Source organism: Artemia franciscana, chromosome 21 (genome assembly GCF_032884065.1).
Source record: "Artemia franciscana chromosome 21, ASM3288406v1, whole genome shotgun sequence".
NCBI lineage: Eukaryota > Metazoa > Arthropoda > Branchiopoda > Anostraca > Artemiidae > Artemia > Artemia franciscana.
The window spans coordinates 18,849,415-18,862,350 of NC_088883.1; the positions used below are offsets into that span (position 1 = coordinate 18,849,415).

At 33.8% G+C, this 12,936-nt stretch overlaps 1 protein-coding gene across 1 annotated transcript in view; it reads left to right on the forward strand.

The window, feature by feature from the left end:
* Positions 1-721: 721 nt before the first annotated feature.
* Positions 722-12,936, forward strand: part of LOC136041093 (replication factor C subunit 1-like) — a 28,024-nt gene continuing 15,809 nt past the window's right edge. The window contains exons 1-4 of the mRNA XM_065725647.1: positions 722-969; positions 6,674-6,868; positions 9,833-9,984; positions 12,223-12,340. Of these exons, the coding sequence (XP_065581719.1) occupies positions 781-969; positions 6,674-6,868; positions 9,833-9,984; positions 12,223-12,340 (654 nt within the window). The 5' untranslated portion in view covers positions 722-780. The remainder of the gene's footprint in view (positions 970-6,673; positions 6,869-9,832; positions 9,985-12,222; positions 12,341-12,936) is intronic.

Genomic DNA, 12,936 nt, shown 5'->3' on the forward strand with positions numbered 1-12,936 from the left:
GTCTTATATGGTTTCTTACCTGCAAGCTTGGAGTCTATTCAGCTTTTTCACTTCCACTTTTCTGCAACTATAATCTATAATTTTTTTAAGCCATTTTAAGGATATTTGTTTAGATTTCTTTTCTCCTTTATTCTTTTCTTTTCTTCCTTTTGGTCTTCTGCTTTTCATTAGTCAGTTTGTTTTTGTCAAAGTATAATTCGTAGGATTTTTTAATTTCTGTTTGTTGTTTTTTTTTTTGTCCTTCTCTTTGTACTCTTTCATCTACATTATGTTTCTTTTTGTAATAAGTAATAAAGCTACAAACTCAAGAAATCGTGTGCACTTTAGATTTTATCTCTTCGGTCTAACTTAATTTATTCTGTTTACTAAATTAATTTCTAGACCCCGTCAAGCCCCAGTCTTCAGACTTCCAGCTTTCAGACTGTCAGACCATTTTCCAACTTCAGATTTTGATGTCCAAAGAGGACATTCTTAGATGCTGAAAGGATATTGTAAGAGGCGCCAGGCTTATGTAGACAGATATAATAGATAAAAAAAAAAAAAAAAAAAAAAAAAAAAAAAAAAAAAAACAACTTAAAAGTGCATCAGAATTTGTTGTATTCATTTTTTAACGTTTTTACGAGTCGGGCACACATTTGGGGGAGGGGGGGGGTCAAACCTCCTAACCACCTGGATACGGCCTTGAATTGAAATTCAAAAATTTTTGTTTTAACTTAATTTATTCTGTTTAATTTTGAAGGTCAAAAAGATCAAAAGCCATCTGCGAATCATTTACTGATTATGGACGAAGTTGACGGAATGGCCGGCAATGAAGACAGAGGAGGTATACAAGAATTAATTCAGTTAATCAAATCAAGTCGTATTCCAATCATCTGTATTTGTAACGACAGATCTCATCCAAAAATTCGGAGTCTTGTTGGCTATTGCTTCGATCTAAGAATGCCAAGACCAAGGATTGAACAGATTAGGGTAAATGATTATTTATTGTGGTAACTAATTTCTACTAACCGTTTATATAGGCTCTATATATAAAATATTTAAAACTAGAGAAAGTAAAAACCTAAAAAGACGAAAATGTAGCGTGTATTCTTTTCTGAGGATCAGAGGAAAACATTTCACTCCGCCCGCCTCCCCCCCCCCTCAAAAGAAAAGAAGGAAAAACCTTCTTAGAAGTTTTAACATGGTTCCCCAGCCATAAGACAAAACAGGCTATACTCACTAAACTATATAAAATTGTTATAGTTTAGTGAAATATATTGCCTAAACGCAACATATAATGAGAATGCTCGCTTGGTTCCAAGTGTCAGGTTTCCAAAAGAAAATGAAAACCTATTCTCTCTTTTGACCATCAGGAAACTTACAGTTTGTAAAAATAGTCTGGAGAAATTCTCGCCTCAGATACTTGCCATTTTTTTTCAGATTAGCAATTGGCTTGGAGTTACGGACACTGACAAATTATATAAAGCGAATATATTCACTTTATATAACAAATTTTTCTGCACTTGGACTTTCAATAATTCCATATGACTGACGGCAGAGAATTTTTTTTTATAAATTCTAAAAAAATTCGCCGCCTATTTTGATTTGAATCTACCTATTGGGTACTTGTATTTCCTTGAGACTGAATGCTAAAGCATATCGACATGTCCATTTTTTACATTTCTTTTATTGACTAAATTTTATGTAAGTGCTAATAATTTTTTTTTATGAAGTGCTAATTTATATTTCTGCTAGATGTATATAATTGACGTAGTTGCGATTTAATGCCGACAATTTTTTTTCTATTCAAATTCCATAATAACTATGTATCAATCTGATAAGTCAATTGAAACTAGAACAATTCCTGTAAATTTTAGCAAAATCGCTAATGCTATTATCATGAAAAGAGAAATCACCAATGCAACAGCACAAACACACAAAAAAAAAGAGAGACAGAAGGAGAAAAGGAAGACTGTTTTCCTAAATTAGTGATTAATATAGACCAGCACTTGAATGAGGCCTTAACCCTACTCATCCATACAATCACATAGGTCAAACAGCATAGCCATACACAATCAACCATAAAGAATAATCCATGGACAGGCAGTCATGTCGTCAATAAGTATAAGTCTTCATTTACCAAACAATAGAAAAAATAAAAACGACAAATAATTAAAGGCAACAACCCAACACAAGGGCTCATCAGGAGAATACACTGGCCTATATAGGGTTTCGCCACTTTAAATTCTCTACCCAGCACAGTGTTGTGGCTACCACAGAATATCCATGGCATCCCCGTGTCAGGTATCACCCCCAAAATACATGCCTATGAAAGAAAAAAAACAGCAAATGTAAAACAACCAAGTAACACCAAAACAAGCTTATCCTGTTAATATATCCCTCTTTTTAGCAACAATAGGTAAACTAAATATAATAAATTTTGCCAAATCACAAATATTAACACATTGCAAAAAACCTGAATGAACTAAACAATTATAGAATTCATCTTTACCATGTGGCTAATTTTTAAAAAAAAATCCACTCAATTAGAAACCCAATTTAAAATAAATGGCGCTGCAACAGCAATTCTCGAACCTCCGAAATTAGTTGAAAATTTCTTTAATTATTTCTAGATAATTCTTTTGATATTTATTTAAAAGTTCGTTATAATGAAAACTAAATTTTTTAAAATGCCAAGTTAATTTATTTGCAGAAAAACCTCTTGATATCAATTTTTGGCTTAAGATTTTACATCTATTTTTAAAATCAATATAATTACTACCAATCCTTGCATAGCGAAGTAACTGTGAGAAAAACGCTGAATATGTGATATTTGAGTGTATTTTACATTCAGGGAATGGGAAACTAATCACTTCAAAATCAGAATCATCCGTTTTATTATACATTTTAAAACTTAATTTATTATTATCACAAATATTAATATTTAAATCTAAGAAATGATCTTCATGACCAGCGCCATGACTAGGTTCAAGAATAAGCTCTGATGGATATATATTTTTAGAAATATCAATGAAATCCTTACAATTTAAGACCAAAATATCATCTAAATATCTTTTATTATTTGACAAAACATGTTTTAAATTAATTGGATTATTCTTATCCATCATATATTTATATTCTAGTTGACTTAAAAACAAGTCAGCTATAAATGGGCTGGCATTCCCCCCCCCCCCCATGGGAATTCCCACAATTTGCTTGTACAAATCACCACCAAATCTTATATAAGTATTGTATAAAACAAATTCTAATAACTCAAAAATCATATCCAAGCTGTAACATCTCAAGTTAACTGTAGTATTAAAGCAATTTGTCCATATAGCTTTTTTATTATAAGTGTCTATTTTTAAGAACCTTTTACTAGATAAGAGGAAAGATTTCTTGATAACAGTTTTTAAATTATCAAACACTACATTAAGTGATAAATTAGTATACATTGTCGCAAAATCGAAAGACTCAATTCTTTTAGCTGAAACCATTGTTAAAGAATCTATCACCTGTAGTGAATTATTAACACTCCAATATGGATTAAAATTCGAAAATTTTTTTAACACCAGAACAATAGGTTTTAAGTTTATTTACAATTTCCTTTAAAATTAAAGAGAGGTCAGTAGCAGCAATGCGGGTTGGACATTTAGCTGCTCCAGCAATAAACCGTGGTTTAGGGGGATTCTTATGAAAATTTACAGTCCAATATAGGAAATGGAACTTTTTATCATTGTCATTTATTTTAATATTAAAATTTTTAAAAAGTATTTCTTCAGTCTTTTCAATTAAATTCTCATCCTCTATATTTACCTTTTCGTAAACATTAGTTGTGCATAACTCCCTTTTGAAGATATTAGTTGTGCATAACTCCCTTTTTAAAATATTTATGATGTCTGAGTGATAATTTTAATTTTTTTTTTTCAAACTAGAAAAATACCTGAAAATTTTGAAATTAGTTTGGAGCCATCTCTCAAGAATATAGTAACTGGTAAGATTGCGAATGAGCAGGTGGAGGTAGACGAGGCCATACCAATAGGTGGGAAAATTCTGAATGATGACAGGAAAAGACGCAAAAGTTTACACTTTCAACAAGAAAGCAACTGCAATTACTATGAGAGTGCAAAGTAATCTGAAGTCAGCAGCAGAGCCCGCCTACCGTTGACCCTGCTTTGATGTTTCAAAGGCTGGTCATTGTTGCAAACAGTTCAGATGAAGAACTCCAGACGTTTTTCAAGTACGAACTCTGCTTCCCGCCACCTTCGTTATTTGAGCCGAATGGTCCTCTTCGGCTGGTGGACAAACCAGTGCTTGCCCATGCGATCTGACGCGAAGTTGGAGGTCTGCAATCAAAAACAGATTGCGTGCTTTAAAGTTTGGATGAACCTCAATATGTACTAGATGGTGTGGCCCTTCTACATGTTTGCCTTGGGAGAAAATGCAGCATGTACGCGGATATCTGCACCAAATACGTGGACTAAGTGAAGCGAAAATATGGATGCGCTTTCATATCGTTTGACGGATATTTATCTGGACCCTCCATTAGAGACGTGACGCATAGGAAGAGGAGCAGGTCGAAAGGCTGTCCTAAGACCAGCATTCAGCCGAAGATGCCTTGTTTAGTAAAAAAAAAAAAAAAAAAAAAAAAAAAAAAGATGGTTTCCTTAGCAATGCAGAAAGCATGCAGGCAATCATGAGCATGCTGTCCTGCTACCTTAATGATGTGGGATGTAAAATGTACCTGCCGCCAAGCGATGCTGACCTGCTGATCGTGATGACTGCCGTCGAGTCTGCAGGAAGCCAACCCAATGTCTTTATAGGAGAAGATATGGACTTACTAGTCCTTTTACTGTACCACACGAAGCGAGTCTGTAAACCGATATTTTTTCACTCCGAGTCAAAATCACAGAAAACTGGAGGGCGTCTCTGGAATATATTAGCAGCGGAATTGAAACTTGGTGACACCCTTTGCGACCAAATTCTTCTCCATGCCTTTCTCGCATGCTGTTTGACTCCAAGAACTTATGGGATAGGAAAATCTACACAACTGAACCACGCCAAAAAAAGAAAACTTCCTGGATATTGCCGGACTATTCCTAGATTCAGCTTTTACAAAAGATGGCATTAGAAAAGCTGGAAAAAAGGTCATGCTTATCTTATTTAAGGCTGCAGAAAATGAAACAAGTCTTAACCAGGTCCCTTACAGTAAATCCCTCGAAAAATTTCTGGGAAGTATTTAGCGATAAAAACGCTCCTACCAACAAGTGATGTTTGCAAGCATCATTTTTGCAAGTATCATTCGAGGCTACAAATGTTTTGCCATAGGACAAGTTTAATATACACCTGCTGGCTCAACCTCTCCCCCAACTTCTCACTCTCTCAAAGCTTTAAGCCCCAAACAATTCGTTTGACTTTAAACATTTAGTTTCATGTTCATGAGCAAAAAAAAAACGTGGAAATGACACATCTAATCGCATTTGCTGGTATTGACTCGATCAACATTTTTGCTTGAACCTCAAATTCAACCTCAAAAAACTCAAATTTGTAAAAGAGGTAGAGCAGTAAACTTTTTGGAATCAGCACATATTTTCGAGTTGGGTAGTGAAAGAGTCATTTGTATAGCAATTTGCTTGAGGTTGACCCCTTTTTTTCCACAATTTTCCTAGACTAATGTTAAAATGTTTGAAAAAGAGGTCTTTTCTGAATTTATTTATTTCATCTCTTAATAGTATCTAAAATCTACTGAAATTGATGTTCCTTTGGGTTTGAGCATTTCCATACTAGATGTCTTATTTTCAAAGCTTTATATAAGTAGGACGGTTGTTGTATATGTGGGGATTTAGTATTATTACCATGTAGAATAATATAAAATAATAGTTTTTAGAATATATAGAATAGAAGACACCCACCTGCTATCAACAAGACCTTAGGGGTTTTCTTAGCAGGTGCATCAAATATGTTCTGTTTTTTTTTTCAAAATAGAATTATCTATCTCTCTATTACAGTGACCTCCTACACGTATTTGAATTTCCAAATTGAAAAAAAAGTAAAAAATTATCTACCTGTATTTTACTATTCTTTTTTTTCTCTGTTCTTTTACTTATTGCAATTCTGTTAACTTAGTTCTATGGGTGGTAGACTTTGGCCTACCACCTCATTTAGTTTAGTTTCGCCTTTTATTTAATTGTTTGTCCTTTGTTGAAGGTTTCTTGACGCGTTGAAATCGAGATACTTGGACTTTTCTTATTATTAAAAGTTTTTTTTTTCTACCGTCTTGTTTCAAATGCCATACCCTTTTTTATATTTTCATTTACTTAATTTGCAACTGAAGAGGCAGTATGGTCTAGTAAATCATTTATATATGAAACAGGAGTTTTCCTGCATTTTGTTTTCCATGTCTCGAGACAGAGTTTTCCCTCTGAGTAAGAATCTGTGTACAAACATGGCTCTTAACTTAAAAATTATGTTTACCAAAAAGCCTAAAAACAGTTGTATAAAAAAATTTTACTCTTCATTATATATCCTTTCACAGCTGCACACTGATTCTGACTCTTCGGGGATGAGATTAAAAGAGGAAGGGGTTGATATTGTTAAATGTGACTCTTTAGGCTACTGGTTTTCAGTTTTTCCGAGTGGGAGGGATAATCTATCAAGTTTTATTTAAGTTTAACTTGTTTTCCTTTCTTTTTAGGGATTAATAATGTCAATCTGTTTCAAAGAAGGTATAAAGATCAAACCTGAAGCCATTGATGACATGATCAGAGGCACAGATTTTGATATTAGACAAATTATCAACAATCTTTCAGTTGTTGCTGCGAAGGAGAAAAACGTTTCATCAGAAGGTGCAAAAAAAGATGCCTCTGCTTCAAAAAAGGACGTTAGAATGGTAATGAATCATTTTTGCTTTTTAATAATAAAAGTATAACAGCTCAAAATAGGGATGAAACCTTTTAATCGACAGTGAAACAAATATAAATTTTTTACTGAATATTATATTAAAAAAGTTTAATTGAGTTTAACTGCTGATTATGGACATTGTACATGTGTCCGAAATATTCATTTAAAATTTTATATTTGTTTCACTCTCGATTAAAAGGGTTCATCCCTATTTTGAACTGTTATATTTTCGCCATTTGTTAAATCGTTACCATTTTTGCTTTTCACTAATAATAATATAACAGGTCAAAATAGGGATGAAACCTTTCAACATTTTAACTGAGTATTATATTAAAAAAATTTAATTGAGTTTAACTGCTGATTATGGACAGTGTGTATTCGTATGTGTAATAACATTCCTGAATAGCTCTATTGAACCGGTATTTGTACATGAAAATAAAGTTCTTTAAAAAAAAATCTTGCAAAAACTAAAAAAAGACTTTCCGAAAAGGGAGCATCTCAAAGCAAAGTGAAGAGCCATATTAAACTTAAGACAAATAGAAACGAAGACCAATAATAATTCAAGCTTAAAAGAACCAGAAATTTCTATAAACCCTAAAGAACCAAAGGCAGTAAAAATGTTATCTGATTCGTTAAGTTGGTTAAATGGAACAACAGTATACATCAAAAAAATTCTGGCTTTTCAAAATTCGTGGCCCAACAGCATAATTGAGTTTAACTGCTAATTATGGACAATGTGTATGTGTCCGAAATATTCAGTTAAAATTGTGTATTTGTTTCACTGTCTATTAAAGGTTTCATCCCTATTTTGAACTGTTATATTTTCGCCATGGAAAGGCAGTGTGGTCTTCGAAGTTATAATAAATAATAGTGCCTAGTTAATGCCTCTTTTATCTGGAGTTATTAGCAAGTATTGAAAGGCTCAGTTCATTCAGTTTCTAAACTTTAGTTTAGAAATTTTATCTACCTCAACCGCTGATATTCTTACTTGTCTAGAATCTCTTTTTCTGGACTTCCTAGCAAATATTGAAAGTCTCAGTTCATTCAGTTTCTAAACTTTAGTTTAGAAATTTTATCTACCTCTACTGCTGAGATTCTTACTTGTCTAGAATCTCTTTTATCTGGACTTCCTAGCAAGTATTGAAAGGTAAAGTAAAGGATATGGCATTAGACTTTACAGTCCGTACCGGTGGTGCTGATCTCCGTTTCTTGGCCCTTCAGCCAGGAAGTGCAATGGGGGGGTGGGGGGCCAGCCATCCTGTGCTTTCGCACACCCTTCCTGTTTACCTTCCCCAGATTTTTCCAGGTACCCATTTAGAGCTGGGTCGACTCTGGCTAAGCTTACAGAGTCACGCCACTGACCCCCGTCCCAAACTGAAGAATTGGGTACACTGGGATGCAATTCATCGTAGTTAGTTGCAATGACATTACTGAATAACACTATTCAACCGGTATTTGTACATGAAAATAAAGTTCTTTAAAAAAAAATCTTGCAAAAACTAAAAAAAAGCTTCTCGAAAAGGAAGCATCTCAAAGCAAAGTGAAGAGCCATATTGAACTTAAGACAAACAGAAACGAAGACCAGTAATAATTCAAACTTAAAAGAACCAGAAATTTCTGTAAACCCTAAATAACCAAAGGTAGTAAAAATGTAATCTGATTAGTTACGTTGGTTACGTGGAACAACAATATACGTAAAAAAAATGTTTGGTATTTACAATAATTTTGCCATCTTCAAAACTTTGGCTTCTGTCTATTAGTTTTACTTCTTTGTAAAGCACAGAATTTTTATTTAAAACAATTTTAACAAAATCCCAAGCTGTGGAAAGTCGCATCTTTTGTGACATAGTATATTTGTAAACTTAATTCTTGTTGTTTTCAACGATCAATGATGACATATTGCTAATAGAATCAATGTTATAGGGTCAGAATCTTTTCAGCTAAGATACAGCCAGAAATTTTGAAATATTATTCTTTGCCAAACCTTGTATTATCAGTTTGTTTTTTTCAAATTTCGATTTATTAAACAGTAAATACCAAAAACAAAAGGATGTGTAATCTTTAAAAACCTATGATTTCTATAATTATATATAGAATAATATAAAAATAATGTAATATTTTGTTATTATAAGCTAATATTACTGAGTATTATGTTATTTTTATTAAATTTTATGATTAGATTACTATAATTAATTCAGTGTAAATTAGTAAAATTAAAAATAAATTAAAATTTTAAAAAATACAAATTGATTTATAAAATTATTTATTAATTATTATTTACAATCAATATTATAATAAAAAATGAAATATAATATTACTAAACGAATTAAACAATAATAAAGAAAACTGTAATTTCGATGTAAGCTACTTCACACAAATAAATAGAGGTTGGTTTTTTGTGTTGTTTGTGGGAATTTAAGAGTTGAATAATTCGGAATTCCAATCCTGGTTTACTGGAAATAGCGATCTCTGTTTCTCTCCTCTCTCTCTCTCTCCTCCCTCCTCTCTCCTCTCCTCTCTCTCTCTCTCTCCTCTGTCTCTCTCTCCTCTCTCTCTACTCTCTCTCTCTCCCCTCTCTCTTTCTCTCCCTTCCCTTGTGTACCCCTACGTTTTTGCCATAAACTAAATCTTTAAGTCTTTGTGTTGAATCTATTATGTGTTTATTTTTTTCTTAAGGTTTTACAGACTCAAACATTTTTTCATCAAAGTTCCATTTTGCCTTGTAAGCGTAAACGTAAGAAGTTAAAATATCGTGGATGTCTTCCGTCAAAGATTTAGCATTGTATTTTGACTTACGGGTACTTTTACTTAAGGTCTTACGGAGGATTACTGAGCCTTATGGAATCCAGTGTGTACGGGAGAACAGAATAGCAAACATCAGTGCAAAAGAACCTTAAACGCTCCTTTACACTGAGTTTTGGCGTTTTTATATTGAGTTTAAACATTTTTTTAGGGCCCGTGGGACGTTATTCATAAGGTATTCTCAGCCGAAGAACACAAGAAAATGTCTATTCATGACAAGTCAAACATGTTTTTTCAAGATTACAGCCTTGGGCCGTTATTTGTTCAAGATGCTTATCTTCAAGTTGTCCCACATGCTGCAAAGTAAGGATTTTTAAGGCCTCTAAGATACTACTGTCTTTAACGCCTGTAATTTTTCTGGTTTCTTTTTGTGAAAGATTCTTAAGCTAATCTATATTTCTTCTTGAGATCTTGTGCGGTATTTCCAAACATAATATAGTTCTCACAGAGTATGAATTGGCTTCTGCAATTCATGGGCTTTTACATCTTTGGGAAGATTTACTAAATTAAAATTTAAAAGCTATTTTACTTGCTAAAAATTCAATGTTTTTCTCGTCCTCAGCTTTCAATCAGACTTGAAATTTAGTAAATTTAGTACGCTCCTCCTTCAACCTAATCTATTTAAAGCCTCCCTCTTTACACCCTCCCAGGACAATCTTCGGTAATCTGTCATCTTTCATCCGTAGTTAATAAGTGTTAATAAGCAACACAATAAACAATAATCATCGAAACAATAAAGAGCAATATCAATAATAATAACGATACAAACACACAATTATTACTAAAATAATGGTTAATTAATATGTGTAACAACTCCAAATTATATAAATTAGCAATTCGAGAATAAAGACCCTGGGATAGCCATCAGTATTATTAGCTTAGATGAGTTACTATTTCTTAATATGTGACTGGAATTAGTAATGAATCTTATTCTTTATTAATATAATCTCTGTTTTAAATCATAAGAATTGAAAGGCTGAATTACGATGAGTTTATTTTGTATTTATGTGTTTAATTAAAACCACAAATGAACATTAGAAATGACACTGCGGAATAAATTTGGAAAAATAAATATGGGGTAAATATACCCCATATAAATATAATTTTTATTACCCAATTACCCAAATATAATTTGGGTAAATAAATATGAGAAAATCTCTTTTTCTTTTTGCAAGTACTTACGTTTTAAATCTTGTTTATGTATTTTTCTATCGCTCTTTTGGTCGCGATAAGCTCTTCTTGAAGTACAGACGACATCGTCGCCGTGCAAGAATCGTGCGAGCAACTACTTCAAGAACTATTAAACCACACGAGGGAGAGAGGCTGCCAGGTTGGCTATAAATATTTAAGTACAAAATGCATGGCCACAACAGACTCAATTCTGAACATCGCTTGTTGAGACCTACAGTTAAAACAGGTCATCCATTTCAAATACCTAGAAAGCTTAATTTAAACCACAGGATCTACCACAAAAGAAGTACTCACAAGAATTGGTCAAGCTAATGGAGCTTTCAAAAGACTACGGAAAGTTTGGCGATCTCAAAGCTTCTCTCTGCGGCTGAAATTTTGACTCTTTGATAGCAACTTCACCTCAGTTCTGTTTTTTTCTTCCGAAAACTGGCACTTGAGCCAGGAACAAGAGAAGAGAATTTTTCGCTCTCGAGAACACATGTCTGAGAAGAATTCTCAGCATTCGCTTTAAGCAGAGGATTACCAACCAATCTATCCTTTTAGTACTCAGTCTGGGGCTAACCAATCTGTTTCGTTAGCAACTTAACCCCAGTTCTGTTTTTTTCTTCCGAAAACTTGCACTTGAGCCAGGTACAAGAGAAGAGAATTTTTCGCTCTCGAGAACACATGTCTGAGAAGAATTCTCAGCATTCGCTTTAAGCAGAGGATTACCAACCAATCTATCCTTTTAGTACTCCGTCTGGGGCTAACCAATCTGTTTCGTTAGCAACTTAACCCCAGTTCTGTTTTTTTCTTCCGAAAACTGGCACTTGAGCCAGGTACAAGAGAAGAGAATTTTTCGCTCTCGAGAATACATGTCTGAGAAGAATTCTCAGCATTCGCTTTAAGCAGAGGATTACCAACCAATCTATCCGTGATAAAACGGGTACATGCCGCAGAGGCAGAACCCGAAACACGATACACCAAGCGTGCCAGACATACTGGCACTTATACATACTATAATTTTTCCGGATCTACCAAACCTATACACTTCAATCAAACCTTAACCATTGGGGGTATATACTGGCAACAGAAAGCTTGGGGAAGATTGGCGGCTCGTCCTGGATGCCCAGGGTCTGGAGGCATAGACAAATTTAAGCTCTAAGGTTTTCTTGAAGGAAAGTTTTTTGGGTGTGTTCAAGCTCTTGTTTTTCCTAAAGAGTGGAGGGGAAGATTTCTAAACTTAACAGATTTTGGTCTTTTTTGAGCATGTTCAGAGAAAATGTTATTTCAGTGTCAGGCTTTAATCGTTCTTCTTCAAGAAACATGTTTTCTTTTCTTAATATTTTGTATGGCATATTTTTTCTGCAGGGGAGACGAAAAAAAAACATTGGAGTTAATTAGTAAATCATCTGATAGCCTATGTGATGGGGATCTTGTTGACAGAATTATCCGTAGTACAAACGCGTGGAGCCTACTCCCTGTTCAGGTAATCATTATTATTTTATTTATCTTCCATTGAATCATATAAAGCCTCGCCTTGATTGAGCTCATTCACCCTACCTGTTTTTTGTAGGTGGATCGTTTTTGAACCACGGCTATGATTGGACAGCCAGTATAACAGGACAGTCTTTAAAAATTTTAAAGGCTATGATTTGCTGTCCAATTGAAACTAAGGTTTCTAGCTTCAGATAGTCCTATAGGGTTTTTAGCTAAGGTTGAAGCTAGTCCTATTGCTGGCAGGATGAATGATGGCAATCAAGACGAGGCTTAAGATGACTAATGTCAGTGCTTGAATCAGATCTGCCAAATAGAGCATTTCTACCATTCGGTTGCCTTCTTAAGATTTTATGCATTTAACTCACCAAAGTATTTTTGAAGATGATTTTTATTATCACTGTCGGCATGTTTTGGCTCTTAGTTTAGTGCCATTGACATATTTTTGCTCTTGTGGCACCGCTGTCTTATACCAGGGATCTGGTCACGTTAGTTGGAATACTGTCTGACAAAGAGTATGGGAATCTGATAATAGAGAAAGATTTGGCTCTTTAAAATGATGTTGATAGATATTAGATAAAACCTAAC